Source organism: Pseudorasbora parva, chromosome 22 (genome assembly GCF_024679245.1).
Source record: "Pseudorasbora parva isolate DD20220531a chromosome 22, ASM2467924v1, whole genome shotgun sequence".
Lineage (NCBI taxonomy): Eukaryota > Metazoa > Chordata > Actinopteri > Cypriniformes > Gobionidae > Pseudorasbora > Pseudorasbora parva.
In genome coordinates, this window is record NC_090193.1 from 27,154,237 (window position 1) to 27,177,709 (window position 23,473).

The 23,473-nt window shown below is 37.1% G+C and overlaps 1 protein-coding gene across 3 annotated transcripts in view; it reads right to left on the bottom strand.

Moving 5' to 3' along the window:
- iqsec1b (IQ motif and Sec7 domain ArfGEF 1b) overlaps window positions 1–23,473 on the bottom strand; it is a 246,199-nt gene that overhangs the window by 182,845 nt on the left and 39,881 nt on the right. For all 3 annotated transcript variants that reach the window (XM_067431454.1, XM_067431453.1, XM_067431459.1), the window contains exon 2: window positions 786–821. In XM_067431454.1, the coding sequence (XP_067287555.1) occupies window positions 786–821 (36 nt within the window). The remainder of the gene's footprint in view (window positions 1–785; window positions 822–23,473) is intronic.

Consider the following 23,473-nt stretch of genomic DNA (forward strand, 5'->3'; position numbering starts at 1 on the left):
TTAGGCCTTCAAAAATGTGATTAATTTCGGAAAATAATAATAATAGATAAGCAATTCCAATAGAGCCTCACACCATCGATGCTTGGGCCCTAAATAGCTTGTTAGACTAGTGGTTACAATTTGCATTTTAAGTGATTTTTAATCTGTCCTATTATAACTTTAATTTTAATAGGACAGATTAATTTAATTTTAATAAAAATAAATATCATTGCAACTTTTTATATATCTTTTATAGTATACAACACTGCCACAATCGATTTTATAAAGTGGCGTAGAAAAACTGACCATACAAAAAAAAAAAAAGTGGGGAATAAATGACTAAATGCCTAAGGTGATATTCAGCTCTTTTTAGATAAACTCATAATTAAAGGGTTAGAATCAAATTGGACAAACAAGAAAGTTAAAGCCTTGTCCCTGATTACACAATGCTCTTGAACTTAAATATAAATGCTTAAAAATAATCCATATAATCCAAAAATCAGCTCTAGAAATAGTAAAACAGAAAATAAATAAAAATTGTCAGTGTTTCCTATAAATCCTCAATGCGGGAAACAGATTACAATGAGGATGTCCATCCAAGAAGCTAATGCGAGTCTGAGACAGGGTGCGTAAAATGTGAACAAACATGCATGACTCAGTCATGGAAATGACATGTGTCTGTTAAATAATGTGCATCGCATAGTTTGACATGGCAATGAGAAATGCAGTTCTCCGAGCATCTACAAGCATCATGGTGACAGCAGATGAGCCAAGATCCACAGAGAGGGTGTCCTCTCCTAACCTACCTGACATTTGAGACACACAAGCCCTCACTTTCATTCCTGTGGGAGAAAAAAGAGAGACAGAGTTAGAAGTTGAAATTTTGAAAGAGGCAGTGAAAAACTTGACATATCAAACTTCAACCCCAAAAATCTTTCTTGTACTTAAAAGAACGATAGCCGTCTCATTATTTTGAACTAAATTTGTCTTGGATACAGTATAAGTCCTTGAGTGATGCACGCAATAATGTTCTGCGTGACCTGTGTAGTTTAATTCATGAACAAAATATTCTTAAGAACTCCTTCACTTAAGTGAATTAAAAACATACAACACGATTCATCCACACACACAAAAAAAGTTGAGTTGGCTTTTTGAATGAATCATTTAAAAAAAAAGAAGAAAAAAACGTTACATTTTTATTCAGTCTGACAAATCCCTTACAGAATGATCTCACAGAATCTTTTACATGTTGTCTTAACAGTTTAAATATTATATTTGCTAAATGAATAGCTACATATGGACTGCTGTGCATATGGCAAAATACACATTATACCTATAACCAAATTAATCAGATTCAAATGATTTACTTTATTATTACTTTTTCTTTCTGAATCACTGTTTATTATGCCAAAAAATGCTTTAAAAACTAAAATGTATATTCTGTTTCAGAATTTTTGTATTGTATACTTTATAATACATGATTGACAGATCAGCTGTAAACAACCCAAAGATCCCTGCCACATTTGAACAATTAGATTATGTTGTTACACCTTTTCTAGGAAGAAGAGAAGCATTCATCATTCTGTAAACACCCAGTGGCGATCAGATTATATAGCAGCAGGCTCTCCATATGTGATGGAAAGCTCTAATATTCACATTTGTGACTGGCAGATTACCTCAGGCCTTCCCTAGCCCAAGCCCTTGTTTAATAATTCACAAGTGTACCTTTGAGAAAAAGGCTTTTTTAAAAACTCTATGGTTCTCATTGGACTAAAGGTGCCAGCAGCCTCGCTCTCAGACAGATGTCAGAAAGCTTTTGGACAGAAAACTGGTTCTGATCCCATTACACAACAAAGTGGTCACACTAAATGAAAACTGAATTGAGCCAGAGAGCTGTTTGGGTGACCACTGTGTTGATGTTGAGACTAGATGGTATTGGCATACATATCCTGCACATATCAAAAAGCTGTGTAGTTGTCCCTACATATGTCAGGAATTCTTTCTATTGTTGGTCTTCTCTATTACTCCCACAGCTGCGTTATTGTTCAATAACAACAAACCTCTACGCACACCTAGGCAATAGAATCGCCATTGGCAAGTGCATTATTTAGTCTACTCGCCAGACTTATGTAATATTTTATTTATTTTAGTGCTGGCAAACCGCGATTAACTGCATACAAAAAAAGATTGTATACAATATATACAATATAATATATGTGCGTGTACTGTGTATTATGTATAATTATTATGTGTATATAAATACACACGCAAGACATGTATATACAGTGCCTTGCGAAAGTATTCGGCCCCCTTATGTTTGAAGCCACATTTTAGGCTTCAAACATAATGATATGAAATTGTAATTTTTGGTGAAGAATCAACAACAAGTGGGACACAATCATGAAGTGGAATGAAATTTATTGGATAGTTCAAACTTTTTTAACAAATCAAAAACTGAAAAATTAGGCGTGCAAAATTATTTGGCCCCCTTAAGTTAATACTTTGTAGCGCCACCTTTTGCTGCAATCACAGCTGTAAGTCGCTTGGGGTATGTCTCTAGAGAGATTGAAATTTTTGCCCATTCCTCCTTGCAGAACAGCTCGAGCTCAGTGAGGTTGGATGGAGAGCGTTTGTGAACAGCAGTTTTCAGTTCTTTCCACAGATTCTCGATTGGATTCAGGTCTGGACTTTGGCTTGGCAATTCTAATTCTATTTTTGAACCATTCCATTGTAGATTTTTCTTTATGTTTTGGATCATTGTCTTGTTGGAAGACAAATCTCCATCCCAGTCTCAGGTCTTTTGCAGACTCCATCAGGTTTTCTTCCAGAATGGTCCTGTATTTGGCTCCATCCATCTTCCCATCAATTTTAACCATCTTTTTTGTCCCTGCTGAAGAAAAGCAGGCCCAAACCATGATGCTGCCACCACCATGTTTGACAGTGAAGATGGTGTGTTCAGGCTGATGTGTTGCTTTTACGCCAAACATAACGTTTTGCATTGTTGCCAAAAAGTTCAATTTTGGTTTCATCTGACCAGAGCACCTTCTTCCACATGTTTGGTGTGTCTCCCAGGTGGCTTGTGGCAAACTTTAAACACTTTTTTCTTCTTACCACTCCTCCATAAAGGCCAGATTTGTGCAGTATACGACTGATTGTTGTCCTATGGACAGAGTCTCCCACCTCAGCTGTAGATCTCTGCAGTTCATCCAGAGTGATCATGGACCTCTTGGCTGCATCTCTGATCTGTCTTCTCCTTGTATGAGCTGAAAGTTTAGAGGGACGGCCAGGTCTTGGTAGATTTGCAGTGGTCTGATACTCCTTCCATTTCAATAGTATCGCTTGCACAGTGCCCCTTTGGGAGGTTTAAAGCTTTGGAAATCTTTTTGTATCCAAATTCAACTTTAAACTTCTCCACAACAGTATCTCGGACCTGCCTGGTGTGTTCCTTGTTCTTCATGATGCTCTCTGCACTTTAAACGGACCTCTGAGACTATCACAGTGCAGGTGCGTTTATACGGAGACTTGATTACACACAGGTGGATTCAATTTATCATCATTAGTCATTTAGGTCAACATTGGACCATTCAGAGATCCTCACTGAACTTCTGGAGAGAGTTTGCTGCACTGAAAGTAAAGGGGCCAAATAATTTTGCACGCCCAATTTTTCAGTTTTTGATTTGTTAAAAAAATTTGAAAAATCCAATAAATTTCATTCCACTTCATGATTGTGTCCCACTTGTTGTTGATGCTTCACCAAAAATTACAGTTTCATATCATTATGTTTGAAGCCTGAAATGTGGCAAAAGGTCGCAAAGTTCAAGGGGGCCGAATACTTTCGCATTGCACTGTATTTAAGCATTGCACTGTATTTAAGTATTTAAATGTTTTTATATTTTAATTTCATATTTTACATTATATATGTATGCATGTGTGTGTATTCAAATATACATAATAAATATTATGCACTACACACACATTATGTAAAACAATATTTAAAAAATATATGTTTATATATCATGATTAATCATTTGACATCCCTAATATATATATATATATATATATATATATATATATATATATATATATATATATATATATATATATATATATATATATATATATAGATTTAGATGTCAATGAATTAGATGAACCGATGGCACAGCAGTTAGCTCTCTAGCTCGCCTGTTTGAACTGCAAGGATGAACTACCTCCAGGTTGCCAGTAATACTCGGTCATAAACCTAAACAAACACATTATACTAATTTATAGTATTTCCACTGAGTTATTGTTTTGCTTTTGCTAATTATTGGCACTGCTAACTGTAAGTTTAGATGAAAACACACTACTCAGCCTGTACTAATTAAACAGTCACCTATACATTATCTAACAAATGTGCAAATATTACTCATTTATAAGTACAAACGAGATAATAAATCAGCCCAAGAGGGTCATAGGTGGTTCATTATAATGTTTAAGCTAGTGTTAGTTTTTAAATAGTGCTGTGATAGTGCTGGGCTAATATAATACAGTAATAGGCAAATTAAGCAATTAGGCAAATGAGGCAATGCACGAGGGAATACAATCCACAATGCCACAAATGTACCTATATTTTGCACAAAAATTAAACTATTGACTTATAATTATAATTTCAACTATAACCTTTGCTAATATTGATACAACTTAAAACTAGGGTTGGGTATTGACACAAATACATCTATAAATGGAAGAAGAAAGAAACCACCAGGACTCTTCTTAGAGCTTTCCACCCAGCCAAATTTAGGGATTGGGGAGAAGGGTCTTAGACAGGGAGGTGACCAACAACCAAGAAGAGAGAACCTTCCAGAAAAACATCAATTTCTGCAGCAATCAAACAGACCTGTATGGTAAAGTGGCCAGATGGAAGTCGCACCTTAGTAAAAGGCACATGAAAGCCTATTTGGAGTTTGACAAAAGGCACCTGAAGGGCAGCTCGGATCATGAGAAACTAAATTCTCTGGTCTAATGAAACAAAGATTGAACTCTTTGGCCTTAATGGCAAGCATCATGTCTGGAGGAAACCAGTCACCGCTCATCACTTAGCCAATACCATCCCTACAGTGAAGCATGGTGGTGGCAGCATCATGCTGTGGGGGTGTTTTTCAGCAGCAGGAACTGGGAGACTAGCCAGGATCGAGAGAAAGATCTCTGGAGAGATGTGAAAATGACTGTGCACTGATCATCTAACCTGATGGACATTGAGAAGTCCTGCAAAGAAGAATGGGACAAAAAAAAACAAAAAATAGGTGTGCCAAGCTTGTAGCATCATACTGAAAAAGATTTGAGGCTCTAATGGGTGCCAATTCAGCCATTATGAACCAAAAATTATTTGCGCAAATATCAATCTTATTGGCTGGTGCTCACCTATTAATGTCCTTGTTTTGATTTCAGAAAATGAGTGAGAGCAAATGCAGACAACGTGCTTTTAGCCAGCTGAAAACGGCTCGCTGTGAGCCCTTGAGAGTGTGGTTTGGCAGTGCAGTGTTTTTTTTTTCTTTTTTTTTTCAGTTGATACTTTTTGCTTATGATACAGAATATCCGCGAAAGTATTACTAGTATCTAATTTAACAGAAAGTTTGTTTCTGTTTTGATTTTAAATAAAAATGCAAATGCAATGTAAAGTATTCGCTCTGGCTCTTGTTTTAATTAATTTTGTCCCATTATTATGCTGCTTGATTTCAACTATTGATGCTGTACAGGTAGAATGTGATGGTTGGTCCGTGTTGTATTTGTCCCTCCCCTCCACCACTGTGATTGGAAAGTAGGGTGAAAAGTCAGTGATGAGCGCTGCGTTTTACTTGAAGTTGAACAATCTTCAACTCTTGGCGACCAGTAAAAAACCCAGAACGCTCAGCACTTGAGTATGATATAATCACTTAGCTTTACGCTCATGGCATTCTAAAAACGCGGCGCTCCCATTGAAAACAATTGAATACACCAACCAGACGCATGAAAAAAACACTTTGGTTGACTCATGGGCTTATGCTGTACAATGATGAGCCGTGCGTTTTACTCAAAGTTGAACATTATTCAACTCCCGGCGAACAGTAAAAAACGTCAAAAGCTCAGTTTGTGGAAAAAGTGAAGCGCTGTGAATACTTTCCGGATGCACGTAAGTGATACTTAGGACTGGAGCAGTGGCTACATTAAAATGTATTTAAATAGAAAACAGTTGTAATAATATGTCATTATATTTCTGTTTTTACTGTATCTTTGACCTATTAAATGTATAAGAAATTTCTTTTAAAAACATTACTAGCACAGTTTGAAACTTGTAGGATAAACTGAAAACGAATATATTAAGTTTATTAGTTACATATATTGCTAATAACTCTGAGCTCATGGTAGATCAGCCTTTAAAGATTTAAACACTAAAAATCAATTTCTCTATGGAGAAAATGAATAAGATTTTATTCTGGATCCCTACTGTTGCACTATACAGCAGCAGCAACAAACAAACATCACCCCTACAAAAGTTCAAACCAAACCAATGCCACTATACTCAACTGAAACATCTTGAAAGACACAATAGGAAACCTGAAACCGTTGCCAGACAGTTGTCTAGAAGACGTGACCTGTTTATTCTTTACAGAAAACAACAACAACTCTTCTTTTCTTCTCTCTTTACCAGCTGCATTCCATTCAATGCTCTCAGTAGACAGCTATGCAGATGCAATTTTTTCTATGCCTTTGATTACAGTTTTCACGTTAGCTCTGGTTAACCAACAGCCAAACCAGGTCAGACACTTTAAACTAGAACTAAAATGATTGGAGATTTTGGAACATTTGTAAACATGCAGGAAGCCTTTCCTTAATAAATATAATTCTGTAAATGTAACGTTAAAGGGAAAAGGCAAGCAAGAACACTATGCATCTTTAAAAGACCACTGAACTGAATAGGAAGCTCTAACAAATTTAGGACAATCCATTTGATGACCCGAGGTCCTGCCATCAAGGTACAAAAAAAATGTTTTTCTTGCCTGATGTTTTTTTAGAAGATGGTCTTTGTTTTGAACAATTTGAATCCCTTAAACCAACAAGTAAAACCGTCTTTCTTATAATTCAGCTGGGTATTGATGCACATTTCACAATTCAATTAGATTTTGATTCACAAGCTTGTGATTTGATTCAAGTCCCATTTTGTTTCAATTCGATTTTGATGTACCTGTATATGGCAAATCTTCCCATATTTATAAAAAATCTCTCTTAAATAATGCTGTAAACTATACAGTGAACAAATTAGAACATTAAAGGTTAAATGAACTTATATGGATAGGCTACTTACATTTAAGTGAAACAAATACATTTGTATAATAATGTAACATCATAATAATAAGTTTTTAATGACACATGTTTTTTGAGATATAAAGATTTAAATGGTACACTGAAAATTACTTTAAAGATAAGGTACCTGGCTGCCTTAAATTTTAGTTCACTGAAATATTTTTTTTTTAAATTAATACAATAAACATTTTTGAGAATCGACAACCTTTATTAAAATATTAATAAAAGATTTTGTAAGCATATTGGGTAATGTGAATATAATATAAATCCTTGCGATTTAAGAACTGATATCAGTTCATCAAAATGAGAATCGATTAAAATCGAGAAATAAAATATTCTTAAAAAATGTTTTATTCAGCCAATTTTAACTCAAATTTTGCTTAGGGAATGTAAATTTTGGACCTAATGCTCCTATATTGTTTTGGCAAATTTTAAGCTCCAAAAGTTCAAAACAAAATGAATAAGCATCACCTTCAGTGCAAATGGAATTCCATCTTAATACTAAAAGCAAGGGAACAGGTCTTACACGGTGATAACCCAGAATACTCAAGATCATCAAAAGAAAGTCAAATCAGTTCTTAACAAGACTTAAAAGTTCTTAAAAAAAAGTTCTGTGTACTGGGGCTTTTTAAAGTAGGGAGAGTTTGGACTCCCTCCACAAAGTGTGAGACAAGCACAAATCTAACATCACAGCTCCAGCACTTCAAAGCCATGGCAATGCCTCCCCACAGGAGTGGCCATGGAACAGATGTCTGAGAAAAATGCTGCACAGCAATCGTTTTGTGGCCTCCAGTGACTTGTGTTTAAAAAAAAACTCCAGAGTAACAGACCACACGACGAAGGACACAAAGATAGCACAGTCTGAAGGTCTTGGTGTGCGTCAGTGTCAAAACCCCTCGGTTTACCACACTGAATTTGAAACCAAGCTTAACCTGTATTGGATAGAAAAATGTTTTAAAATATCGATATTTACTTATACAATTTTAATGTTCACTTTTAGGCTACACAGCTATAATTATAATCTTAGCTACAAACATAAATGTAGCTATAAATAACTAGCTACACATAAAACTCCCTCTCCTTGTGTCCTTATATATTGTGTTCCGCTACTGTGAGGAACACAATATATACTCGAAGCTACACGCAGGAGCTCCACATGCCAAAGCAATGCAAGGAGTCAAAAAACATACTGCTCAAGAACTATCGACCAATATGCTTCTCTCATCCACATACATGACTTTTACCAGAGTCATCCTCAAACGCTTATCGAGAAAGTTGGATGAGCGACACCTGCAGGAACGGGCAGGATTAGGGTATGGAACAATCGTTCACATCCATGTCCTCAACCAACAACTGGAATGCTGCAGAGAACACAAGACGCCTTTGGTGCTGGACTTTGTGGGCTATGAAAAAAGCTTTTGACAGCATAGAAATCAATGCAGTCCTCCAAGGCCTCTTCCATCAAGGAATTGAGGATGAATATATCAGTCTGACAGAAGGACTCAGCTCTGGATGCTCCACAGTCATTACACTCTTCCAAAAAACCCTCCCCATTCCAATAACGCTAGGCATAAAGCAAGGAGATACAATATCCCCAAGGCTCTTCAATACTGCAATCGAGGAAGTCTTTTTGACACCTGGACTGGAGAGATGACATTAACATCAATGGTGAAAGACTAAACCATCTACGATTTGCTGATGACAGTTATAATTGGTGAAACAACAGAAGAGACCGAAGAGAAGCTGAACCAGCTAGACAAAGAAAGTGCAAAGGTCAGACTCCAAAAGAACCGATCAAAGACAATGTGGATGAAAAACCAAGAATAGCTCTACATCTACCTGCGCCAAGAAATTACAATGGAGCACACCATCAGGCGTGAGCTATCTCGCAAAGGTTATCACTACCATCAGTCACCCAACACTGCGAGCCCATCTCTTCAATACCACCATGCCAGCACTACTATTCGGAAGCCAGACATGGTCTCCAACTTAAACAGATGAACAGAAACGCAATGTCGCGCCAAGAGATAGGATCAGAAGATTTGCAGGAGATGTCAAGGGTGAAATATGTGATCGTGGAGAGAGCAAAGAAAAGATGGGCTGGGCATTAAGCTCTTATACAATGATCGAATGATGCTGAAAGTGACAACACGGCACCCCTATTACCACTCGGCCGATAATTCGATGGCGAAGAGTTTTTGGCAAAACCTGGATCCGCACAGCCTGAGGCAGATGCAGATGGGAGAAGTGCTGTGACCTGCATCATCCAACGAAATTAATGATTACTGGCTGAATATAGAATATAAACATATTGGCCCTCATTTATCAAAAGTGCGTACACCAAATTTCCAGCGTACACCTTGCGTACACCCAAAACCATGGTGACTGAGATTTATCAATAATCGCCAGCTCAGGAGGTGGTGTACGCACGTTTGAGTTAGTGTGAAAATGCACAGAAAAACAATTCCTAACACCACAAACGCACTGACAAGATATGCTATATGACCCACTGTTAAAAACCACAACAACAACATTCAGTGTTTATTTTTGTGCAACATGAATGTCAATGTTTAATTTGTGTGACTTTACCAAAGCGTTTGATTTGTAGGCATGTATTCCTCCAGTTGCGAGCCTGTGCGGCAGCTGCGCACGGACTGGGACTAAATAATTCAGACTGACAAAAGAATAAAAATGACCTTCTTCTTTTAAATAATAATAAAATCAATAAAAACAGAAGGTGCGCACAGCTTCACAAATCAGGCGATGAGAGGAGTGTAAGCATAATCTTACGCCAACATATACACCAGTTTCTACCCAAGATTGATAAATGAGGGCCATTGTAACATGATAAATTATAAATACATTTATTAAATGCACTTCAAAGTAGGTCTAATAGCCGTATGTAAATGTGTTCTAGAAAATGTTCGTTGTATGCAGCGAAATTGTAGCCTGGATGCCAGTCGAACTTAGCACCTTCACTATTTCTCTCAAAAATGATGATCATGTTGGTAAGTACTCTGTGTATCGTTAAATTCTTTTATTTTTTTACAACATCGGCAAAGATCGTTTATTCCAGCGTGTGTGCAGACAGGGTTGCCAAGTTTTTACAACAAAACCCGCCAACTACTAGCCCAAAACAATAGCTTCTCAGAGGAGTTACCCGGAAAAAAATTGTGTTTGGGGGGTAAAATGTGTGTTATTTTGGCAAGGTAGCCTGCTAAAATTCACACTCATGGGTCTATATATCACATAACAGTCGCTTCAACAAGCAGACATGGAAAACAACCCACGGGAAAAAACACAGACTTGGCAACACAGTGCAGTTGAGCTCTGTTGACATTTGACAACTAGCGTAATGTGTCGCTTCGTTGCTCTGATTGGTTGTAGCTCTATCCAATTGAGTTCTTTCCTGGTTCGGTTGAAACACGCCCCATAATAATTACAGCCCAATGGAGCAGTTTCAGACTCATATTCTGACTAGAATTGTGTATGACCATGTCAGGCTAGGGAAACTGATAAAACGATTTAAAATGACATCATATTTAATCCACAATGTTTCAATCCAATGTGTCCATCCATCTTTACTGGCCTAATGAAATCACTGGACCTCACGTATCATGGTATCGGAGAGTGATGTCAATTCAATGAAACATAACACTGCTGCTCAATCACCACAACACAAGGTTATAATGACCCTAATCGTTATCGCTCTAATGAGGTCGTATCAAAATCAATCATCATTTCTAAGCTTGTTTTCATGGCATACTCATGAACACAATTAAATCAAAGCATTCAATTTGAATAACAAATCATATCTACCCATATACCCAAACAGGTTATGCTCAGAAAGCTGATTGGTATTCATTGCTTTATATAGCTGCATTTGTGGGTAAATTATAAGGGCTGAAAGGCTTCCCAGCCATGTTAGAGAGCATAGCAGCCAAACAGAACCATCAATACTAGCTGTCTGCTCCAGGCTAATGCAAACCCTCCCAGCTTCAGACACTGATATACATTTATAGAACCTAAAGCAAAGCTCCATTACACAAAATATTACACTAAATGACTGATATGATACAACCATCACGGACACATCTGAGCACCATAAGATATGATTAAGTGTGGTATTACTTATGGCAGTTGTTTTCAAGCGTTTTTTTCTTCATGCTACAAATGATTGTAGACATTATGGACATGAAAAATAATATTTATATATAAAAAGTAACATGTGAAACATAATGTATAAGTGCTTTCAACGAGTAACTTTAAGCAAATGATAAATGGAAAAGGTTATCTAAATGCAAAAATGTCGCTAATGAGACTATGTGCACTTGTTAACTAATATATCTGAAATCTATAAATTAGAAAAAAATCTCTAAATATTAGGATATCTGGCATCTCCCTAATTTAGTAAACAATAATCTAGCACTCTAAAGTCTTTGACATCTACAGCAAAACATACAATACTATCCCTTTTGAAGGTACAGGGTGCAATATTTATGATGATCTATTGACAAAAATGCAATAAAATATACATAATTATGTTTTCAGTGGTGTATAAAGACCTTACAAAATGAACCGTTATGTTTTTATTACAATAGAATGAGCCATTTTGTTGGGGTGAGCGGTTGCAACCTCACCTCTAGATGCCAATAAAATGTACACATTGTACCTTTAAAATGTGATAAATTATGCAATTCTTGTTTAGCATCGTTTTTTTCCTTACTAATTTAACCTATTAAACAGACCAGACACCCACTTTGGAGAAACAATATCCTATAATAAAGAAGATTTTCACTCTTAATGTGGGCAATTACTAAATCGCCCAGCACATTAGTACAATTCACCAGTCGGATTCAGATACTCTGAGAAAATTAGGGCAGCTACAGTCATTTATCCTCAACAAATTGAGCTTTGAGTGACACACACACACACACACACACACACACACACACACACACACACACACACACACACACACACACACACACACACACACACACACACACACACACACACACACACACACACACACACACACACACACACACATTTGTATTCTTATCTATATTAAGCACTCACACACTGCGTTCTTGTGTGGTTTTAATATCTTCATTTGTTTCTGATTGTCATTTGGTTCATAAATGCTTATCCTTCGGTTCTAATGCTTAGAGCTTTTAACTGCCCCTAATTAAGACAACGTTGAGAACACTCAGTGTTTGTGCAGGCATAAATAATTCCAACCTTTTAAATTTTCAAGATGATGGCCGCAGTGGGGCATAATGTTGACTTCTGTTTGGCCCTTCAGGACAAAAGAAAATAACTGGCACTGCATAACTTCCCTGCCCAAGACAGAACCCAACTGGGAGAGCAAACATGAGCACGGCTACGAGATATTACAAAGTAAACTTCTCACCACTGTGTTGTTTCATGCCTGAAAAAATAAATAAGTTACAATCATGCCAAATTTTGTATCAAAGTATAATTTCATCTCCCCTGCTGCATGTTACAATAACGGTTTAAACAAACAATTTACGAGAAACCATTCCAGCATGCATTATATGACTTTTTTTTTCTTTCATCACATTTTCCATTGATCTCTAAAACACAGGAGCAATGAAAGATAACAATACATTTAATGCTAGTTCCATTTGAACTTTTCCACAACAAAAAAAAAATCTTCTTATCAGCCATAAATTAAGTCTTGTGAGTTTTCCAGTTGATCAGTGTTCTAACCTGCCCTCATGAATAACACAGACTATTAAGGGCTGTTCCCAAATAAAGATTTTTCTAGTTGACTAGTAGTCACCATTTAAGCAATCAGTCGATTAGTCCCACATTTATGTTAATTTAATTACTTAAATATACACTGGGGTTATACCAAACCATAATGAGCCTTTAATATATATAGGTCTAATATATATTAAATACACAAAGCATGCTGCAAAGCACTGGCAAAAGTAATGATTAAGAATGTGTCAGAAATTATAGCAAGGAGACATTTTAATTCTTCATTAATAACCTTTTTTAACACTAGAGTGATAACCTAGAGTCAGTGTCGGCTGCAAAGATTAAATTGACCATGCTGACTCGCCAGTATAAAGGTCGCGCCTTTAGAGGGAAATGCATCTTTCATTCGGAATACATAATCAGACACAGAGACCAATTTTTTTTTACTTGAACTGGTTAGTTTAAAAGTAGACATTTCAAGATTTCAATATATTTCTCCTGTCTGTGAGGCAAGTATTCTATAACATTAGTCCTAGCCACCAACTAATGGTTATAGTGTTAAATTCATGTTTTTATGCATGGAATTAGCCTGACAAGCCAGATTCACATCAAGATGTTTGGTCTGGGAACTCACCATTGACAGGGCTCAATCCGAGGGGCGGGATAAACGGTTGTCTTTCAAACTTCCTTTTTCACTCAATTGGATAGCGCTACAACCAACCAGAGCAACGTGAGGCGGTGCTAGTTGACAGATTAAACTTTCGCCGTATCCGGTCGGCAAAACTCTGAACACCTCTTCCCTTCTTAAGCATGACTACAGTGCCGTTCTTTGTTCTTTTCTGAGAGCAAAGCTTAACTCCAAGTCATCAGGGACGTGGCCAAAGCCGATTCGAAAGCCCGTCGTTCGTCAGCTTGCGTTTACAAATAGTATGCAACTCTGCCGTCATTATGTTAAGGCTGCCCACCGACTCTATACACGATGTGATTGGCCTGATCAGAGTTTGGTTTTTCCAGCTCAGAAGTCCATTGAGAGTTGCTAGACTACACTTGTGGCAAATTAGATTTGCTGCCGCTAGGGTGCGTCTAGATTTCAAGGCTAGGATGGAATAAATCCATGCATGCCAGCCTCCTATGTTTATAAAACCAATTTATCTCATATATGATGCCTTTGGTTAATAATTAACGCAGTATAAACCACGACAGTGAAAATTAGGGCTGCACGATAAATCGCATTTTACATGAAATCATGCTTATCGCGATTTAGCTTATCTGGATTATCAAATCGCAAAGGCTGTGATTATCTTTTATGGGCAGTTTGTCAGTGTAGGACGGCTCTGTGACCAGAAGTAAATGCTGTTCCTTCTGAAAGCAGTGCAAGTTTGAGTTGCTTATAACGTGCATTTGAAAAAGCAACATGCGTCAAACATCTTTCCAAACATGAGAAGCATTTAGTCATGTTTAATCAATCAAATTGTTTCAATCTGTTTATTCAGCTCACCGATAGTATGATGTTCACAGGAATTTCTACATGGATTTCCATGAATGACGTGTGCTATCGTTCCTCTGCGCCACACCTTGCGCGAGAGCGCCCTCTGGCTTGCAGTGTTTACTACTGATCACAGCCGTGCTCCACTGAGAAGCTGCGCATGCAATAATCACAGCCATTGCCAGATCTCGTGTGGTTTTATTGTGATTTATCATCCAGCCCTAGTGAAATGCAAGTGATAGCACCGACACTTTCATGTCACGCAGTAAGCATGCTATACTTCATCTTCCACACTATTTATCTTAAATACTTGAATACGAACCTAATAATAGGCTAGCACACATTTATCAAGGTTAAAGGGTTAGTTCACCCAAAAAAGAAATGTATGTCATTAATGACTCACCCTAATGTCGGTCCACCCCCGTAAAACCTCCGTTCATCTTCGGAACACAGTTCAAGTTATTTTATATTTAGTCCGACAGTGTATCTAAGTGTAGGCACACTATACTGTCCAGAAAGGGAATAAAAACATAATCTAAGTAGTCCATATGTGACATCAGTTAGTTAGTTAATCTCTTGAAGCATCGAAAATACATTTTTGTTTTGAATTTGTCAGAATTGTAATTTCTTCCGCATTTGTTTTCAAACCTCAAATGAAGATTCAAATGGTTATGAATCAGCGTATTTATTCATGATTTGGATCGCGTGTCAAACTGCCAAACTGCTGAAATCACGTGACATTGGCGATCCGAATCATGAATCAATCCGCTGATTCACGCCTGTTTGAATCTTTATTTGAGAAGACAATGCTGAATAAAGTCGTAGTTTTTGTTATTTTTGGACCAAAATGTAGTTTCGATGCTTCAAGAGATTCTAACTAACTAACTAATGTCACATATGGACTACTTGGATGATGTTTTTATTCCCTTTCTGGACAGTATAGTGTGCATACACTTAGATACGCTGTCGGACTAAATATACAATATCTTAAACTGTGTTCCGAAGATGAACGGAGGTTTTACGGGTGTGGAACGACATTAGGGTGAGTCATTAATGACATCATTTTCATTTTTGGGTGAACTAACCCTTTAACGTTAGAGAAAGCATCCCTGTAAAGTGACTAATACAATTTTGGTCAACTAAGCCTGTTCTCATCGACTACCGTTTAGTTTAGGGGGCATCCCTAGACACAATAAAGTTATAAACGTAAAAAGCAGATCCAGTTTAAAATCCACACCTGTGGGTGCCATATTCTGGAAATGGCCCAGTCCTGCGGCTAGCTCTGGCTCCCATGTCTATTAAAGGTCACCAAAAGTCACGTTTTCACTCACTTCCTTTTGTCCTCTCTCCCCATTAAATCAAAAAATTGTTTAATCCAGCAGGGCAATGAAATTAACCTTTTCACCCGCCAGCCTGTGCATCAGTGCCTGGAAGGCAATTCGCATGTTTAAACTGGATAAAGAGGGCCTGACTCTCCCTAGACCTGCAACCTCGCACATTTGAAGGGTTTATCACTCAAAGGACATACAGTAGATGTGCTTTGCTAAAATAAGAATTGTATGAAAAGTTAGTTTTGTTGGCTTAATTTAGAAGTAACGAAGTATTGAGTATGGTCTTGAACATCTACTGTTAGATCTGTGCTCTACAAATGTGTATAGAGCCTTAGACACTGTAGAGTCCAGTGTTAATTAAACTCAGAGGAATCAAACTAAAGGAAAAGCCTGTGAAAGGACATCCTGACACTTGCTAAGCTGCAACTATTAGGCTTTCATTCTTGGTGCGATTGCTTAGTCCAAACACAATTCAATTCCATCCGTTTTCTTTTCTTTTAAAACTGTATTATTTTAACCTTAATTGTGGTACATTTGAGTAATTAATGTGGGTGTGCCATGAGCACCAGCAGCAGCTGTTTACCACTGTAACTAGGTAAAGACTCAGGAGGAGAAGATGCCAGTTTCACTGTTATTGAAGTATTTGTCCCTTTGGATTTACCGCCACAACTTCAGACACACAGAATGGCACTAGATTCGGTCTGTCGCATAGAAAATTATTTATAAGGAAACAATGCAGGATAGTATGATAATTTTAAAAGCTGGTTCATGCACAAATGCTAATTATACATTATCAATAAAGGTTTGCTTTTGATGGGCCAAACTGCAGTTTGCAAACCTTACCAGAGTACACAAAATATAGCAGGCCATCTTTTCAGTTGCCAACCAACCACATAAGTTCGTAAATACACAGCCCTAAGTCTCTATCTAATACCAATTGAATTTCTATTGATTCTTGTGTGCTCAGTATGTAGCAAAACGCCCTGGCGGAGTGCAGTCGATTGAACAGAAATACCCGTTTTACCACCATGTTCAATTCCAGCTGAATTGACACTTAGCCAGGCGGATATGTATCCGGTGAGGTTATTCCTGTTTGAAAGAACCAAGTTAGCCCATATCAGGGGGGTCTTCCATTCACCTACCAAAGAAAATGGCAACGATTTATCATGGCACTGGAGCCTTAAAGTTGAGGGTACATCAATTTGGCGTGAACCTCAGCTCTAATGAAACATGCTGCAATGTGAGCAGTCAAGCCTGGCAGGGACTAAAGCTCACCCGCTTCACATGTGCCAAATGCTCCAACTGCTTTAATAAAGAGACCAGGAATATAGTTTTCCTCCCCAAATCTAACCTTTAAATTTCGACAATGAACTAAAATTCATTGTAACATGAATATGGATTGGTAAAAAAGCATCTGACAGATCATCTATGGCTATTGCATTTTTCCTTCTCATTAATTTTCATCCAAAAGGGCCATTATGGTACAGCTCTGGCAGCAATTTGGATCACATGTAAATGCCCATTTAAAGAGGTGCTCTAATCAGAACTATGCCCAATAAAATGCAGCTCAGAACTGTGGTTTCGACTTTGTGACATGCATTCCATCCTGGTAACTAATACTATGTACTCTTGGTCTATAACAGGGGTCTTGAATCTTTGGCAAAAATCATGTGACTCACCAGGCCTCTCACCCTTTACAACAAATGATCGATAAAAAATGAGCATATCTAATTCAGTAGCCTCGCCCACCGACTCATGAAGCTGATCGGTTCACGCTAGCCAGCAGCAACATGCTGAAGAAGATAGCAAGATATTGCGCTTCTGCATTAGCTTCCTTCAGATCATAATATTAGGAAAGTGTGATACTTCATTTATTTTTAATGAAGTTCACGTGCAGAAGACGTACGCGTGTTCGCTTCATGTCACTGCCGAATCGTTAGTAAACAAGTCTCAGGTCGATGCTGGATTTGCAGACATATTGAGATTAAAACACAGTGCTGTGCCTTCTATATTGGATCTGACAGGAATGGTGCAACACACTTATGTGAGTAAAACGAATCATTCTGGTTGCTGCTTTCAAAACAATCTCTCTCTCATGTGAACTGAACTGACAGGGGAGCTGAAGCTCATTAAATATGCAAATCTTATCCAATCCTAGCCTCGGGTATTTACTTTCAAGTCTCCAGTGTGGCACGCCCATCAAAACCCAGCGTTTTGGAAAGAGCCTAAAAAATAGCCTATTAATTATTAGTTATGATGTTTTTAGTTGACCTCAGACAACAGTATAAAAAAAATAACAAAAACCAGTGCATGACACCTCTAAGAATAATATGTAAATTAACCCACCATTCAAGCAACCCACTTTAGAATTGGTGCTAATTCTAAACCAAAACTAATATGTGCACGGCCGCACTGTCATTCATTCACGGCCACACACTGCACAAACACTGTAATGTGACAGAGATCCCTAATTGATAAAAAGGATGTTTGGATTCTATTATTCTATTTTCCACAATGTCAAATGAACGCAAGCCAAAATGCAAGTTCAGGCATGCACTTCTTCCATATAAGCTCTTGCAGTTGTTCTCTCTCTCTCTCTCTCTCTCTCTCTCTCTCTCTCTCTCTCTCTCTCTCTCTCTGTCTCTCTCTCTCTCTCTCTCTCTCTCTCTCTCTCTCTCTCTCTCTCTCTCTCTCTCTCTCTCTCTCTCTCATTACAACTGACAACTGTTATTTTGTGAAATTATGTTTTTATAATAATGCACTAAAAATGGAAAAATGCATTAACCAAAAAGCAAAAAATGTCTCTTTGGTCAAAAAGATTGCCCTGGTCTATAAGAATACATTTTACAATGTGTTCAGCAGTTTTATTTCAGTGTATATCACTTAAAACATCCCTAGAAATATTTTTTCCTTGAGGGCAACTTGCTTCTTGAAGTTATTTCCAGATGTTATTTACTGAACAGTGGTAAATATCAGACAGACTGCATTAAGATGATGAATACCAGACAGTTTAGCTGTGGTTTATCATTTCTTTCCCTTGATGTCTTAAAAAACAAACTTTTTATAGTCACTTGCTATGTAAAACAGCAAGGGATTGTTAAGCACAAAATAAAAATCTGTCATCATTTAGTCACACTCATATCATTCAAATGAAGACCTGAATAGTGATTTTTTTTCTACATCCTTACAATGAAAAAACAAAACAAAAAAATGAACAATCTTGTATGTTCTTGTGTGTTTTGCTGAAAAAAGAAAATCATACAGAGTTGACATGAGGGTAACTTAATGATGACGATTTCTATTTTTTAGTCTTTAATATTTGTGATGCATTTTGTAGATCTGATTAGTGGCTAAATCATACAATTTTGGACAAGAATTGTGATTTTTACTCAATTTCACAAATCTGACAAAAAGCAGCAAAAATTAAAATATGTATACATCAGATATAATCCAAAATTTAGAAGAAAAAAATGCCCACGCTGTTGTGCATCCTGATTTACAGTAACACGACTGACCCGGGTGTCTGTAATCTTTTAAAGGCATTTAGTCACGCTCGCTGAGTCTGCACTTCCTTTAAAAGGCTTCACTTTCTAGGAGTGATGATTGGGTTCCTCAACATGCTTAAGCCAAAGACCATGTTTAACTGCATTAGTACATTATGAGAAATGAGAAAATGAGTAATGCGCTACATACATTAACAAATCAGTATCATGCATCGAATCATTTCCATTTGCATTTTAAACCATAATCAGCCAGACTGCAGCTAGTTAGAACCTTCAGCACAAATAGTTAATTTAATCAAGCCTAAATGAAAGGAATTACTCTTCATTTGTCCCTTTTTTCTCGGCAGGACTAATCGCTCCATCATCGTGAAAAACGGAATATTAGGGGTGTTTTCAGTAAGCCTATAAAGTTACAGAAAAGGACTGACTAATACAGCAAGAAATGGGATTTTGTAAAACAGCAGCTCTGTATAAGAGTGCTGCTTTGGTCTTTTTTCCCAGGTGAATGAAGTCATGCTCCAGGGCCTTTCGGGTTCTCTGTTTATAATAGATATGCCAGAGCTTCTCACTAAAATTATTCATCAGTTTTCTCTGCAGCTTTGTACACATGAAAAGAAAAAATGCTGGGATTATGCAGTGCTCTATTTAAAATAAAAAACTGAAGAAATATTTTTATTTCCAAAATATTATATTAAAAAAATGTATGGGCCAATTGTACAAAGTCGCTTTTAAAGCAAAACTTTTAATAGAAAATATTGAATATTGTTCATAATAGATCACCATAATGTGCACTGCTGTGGAAGGTTCTTTTAAACTATAGCTTCCAAATCTACTCACAATTTAAAGTAGGTCAACTAGAAAAAAAAGAAAAAAAAGAAAAAAAAAAGCACAAAGCGCAGACGTGAAACTCTATTGAACACCTTTGGGATACACTGGAACAGAGAGGCAGATTCCAACACCAAACATCAATGCCTGACCTCACTGATGCTCATGTGTCTTTGAACATTTAATTTTAAAAACATTAATCCCTCCGTTTTCCGCTATAAAAGCTTTAGTTCTCCAGGGATGGCCTTCAACTACATGTTGGACTACAGATGCAGGGATTCGCTCCCATTTAGACTACAGAGCACCAGTGAGGTCAGACAATGATGGTGGGTGACAGGTTCTGGCTTGTCATCTGCGGTCCAATTCATTTCAAATGTGTTCAATGGATTTCATGTCTGGGCTTTGTGCAGACCAGTGAAGTTCTTCTACAATATAGAAGAACTATCTGTCATTACAGAACTAGACTGGAATAGAAAAACCTTTTAATTAGAAGGAGGTGTCTACATTGGCCATACAAGTGCATGAGAGGACAGAATGTGTTTGATTATTGCTTTGGCTTGCTTGGCTGTAAAGCTGTGGTCGAAATACAATGTAGTAAAGGGTTTTGACATGCTACCTTGCTTCTTGTTTGAAAAAGTAGCTTGTAAATGAACCTGCTGAATTACCATGCTACTGAAAAATGCATTTCATTTTAATTACTATTTATTAAATTACCATTTTTAATGAGTTAATCCTGGAGCTGACAATGGGGCCTTGAGAGAATATGGCAGCTGACCAAATAACTGGCATCCATTCTCCAGATTTTGACCTATTTAATACAAAAAGGCCAATCATGCTGAAAATGGCTCAATTCAGTTGGCTAGCCTTGCAAGAGTGGACCATTTCCTGCAATTATAATCTTAACGCAAGTGGTTGGACCACTTTGAATTAAGTTGAGAGAGGCAGGATAAGTACCACGTCTTAAAAAAGAAGGATCACCCACAAAATAAAATATTTTCACTACCCTAATGTTGTTCCAAACCAACAGGAATTTAAAGCACACAAAAAGAGCATATTGGACCAACCAATTCATTTTAAAGATCTGATTCAAAAGAATGATTTGTTCATGAAGGAAGTGAGTAACAATAATTTTGGTAAGACAAAACTTCTGTTTGCCTTATGAGCCTGTCGCATGGACCACTTTTATGATACGCTTATGGTGCTTTTTGAAAGCATTTTTCAAAGTCAGTTTAACATTATTTAAGTTGAAATAACTCAAACATCCAAGTCGATTGTACTGCAAAAGTTCAAAATTTGCCCTTTTTTTTTACAGTGCAGTTGCTGCTGTGTGAACATTGTACGATGGATCAAAATTGTCTGTGCGCTGATTTACAAAGAGAGAGAGAGAGAGAGAGAAAAGATTATGGAGGGTCGGGGAGATTCGGGGAGCCAGAATTGTGTGTTCTGCAAAGAGAGTTGGAGGTAATAAATAATTTTGCAATGGCCTGCCTTTGCGGCGATTCAAACAAATGATTGTGCTTTGTTTCTGTTTGATATAAATATAACTATTAAAATACTGATATTCTGGTCTATAACTCCTCATTAACTTCCCACTTCCCTGTATCTTGCTCTCTCATTGGGTGTAGGTTATCGCTGATAAAATTTTCAGTCAGAACACGTTTCGCACAGAAGGAGTTTGAACCGCCGACAGGTCCAGATTTTTAGCATGCCAATTATATTAGAGGCGTCGACGAGTCTCGATTCTCTTAGGTCGCATCTTTGATAATTCACAGTTTCAGACAGCTTGATTGTTACTCGCGTGAACAAGCACCGATTTGCTCCCAATTTCTGACATTTGTCTGGGATTACACAAAACAGAAAATTGAAAATGAAATGAAAATACAGAAAATCAGGGATAAAATAGTGCAGTGTGAACTCGGCATTAATCGTATTTACCACTGGGAAGTTTGGGGATCTTTTTGATACCCAAATTCCTGAGAAGGGCAGGCCACACATTTTAAACATGGCAGAGGGGAGAACGTTTGCTGCAGCGACTGCTATTCTTTATTTGCTTTTTTCCGAACAACTGCTACATTGCATTATCTTATCGATAAAGTGCATATTTACATATATGAATAATCATTTAAAGCTTATTGTATGTATTTAACAAAGTGAAGATAGCCTGCATTTGACCACACCAACAGACGCCGACAGACAATTTGTTGGATCAGTGTGTTACCCCTGTTGGAGTCTTTTGGAGCTTGTTTTCGCCAACTGAACATGCTGAATTGGATTTAGAAGTGACGTGCTGTAATCTGGTGACTGTCAGCGTTGTCTGCGTCTGTCGGTGCAGTGTAAAATGGTCTTAAGATCTTAAGATAGGGTGGTGAATGATTATATGCGACCCTGGACCACAAAACCAGTCATAAGGGTCAATATTTTGAAATTGAGATTCATACATCATCTTAAAGCTAAATACGTAAATAAGCTTTCCATTGATGTATGGTTTGTGAGGATAGAACAACTATTTGAAAATCTGGAATCTGAGGGTGCAAAAAAATCTAAATATTGAGAAAATCGCCTTTAAAGTTGTCTAAAAGAAGTCCTTAGCAATGCATTTTACTACTAACAATACATTTATATACATTTATATATATATTTATATATAAATAATGGTATTTGTGATATATATCTTTGTGGAACATGATCTTTACTTAATATCCTAATTATTAAAATTATTAAGCAGACAAAATTATTGGAAAAGTTTGTATATATTTGATTTAATGTTACCAAAGTATGTTGCTTCACTGTCGTAATAGAGTTATGACATTGATTAAAAATGTTCATGGTCATTTAAAACAAAATGAAACATGCACAGATGAATAGTTCACAAAAAGATTAACAAGATGCATTTAGTAAAATGTGTAGTTCAGTTAGTTTGGTTAGTTTGGTCCGGACCAAAAAACAAAAACAAAACATATAGTCCAGGTCCACATAGTTACCGAACCAAAGGCATAGGGAGTCGGTCACAACCTGATTGGTCGGCTTATATGATGTAGGAGCTCGCTTACCGAACATTCAAAACAATGCTGTGTGCTGGATTAAACGCGATCATTTTATGCATGTTCATACAGCATTATTTTTACCAGCTGAGAACTCATGAAGAGCTTATAAAATGTTCAAAACATTCAAAACAGCAGCAGGATTCTGCTGCAAAAGGGCACGGCAGTTCCGTCGTCTGTACTAACTAATGGGTAACACAGGTCCTTCGATGAGAAGAACCAGGTATGCTTTTTGTGCGTTTTTTCTAGCATTTTCGA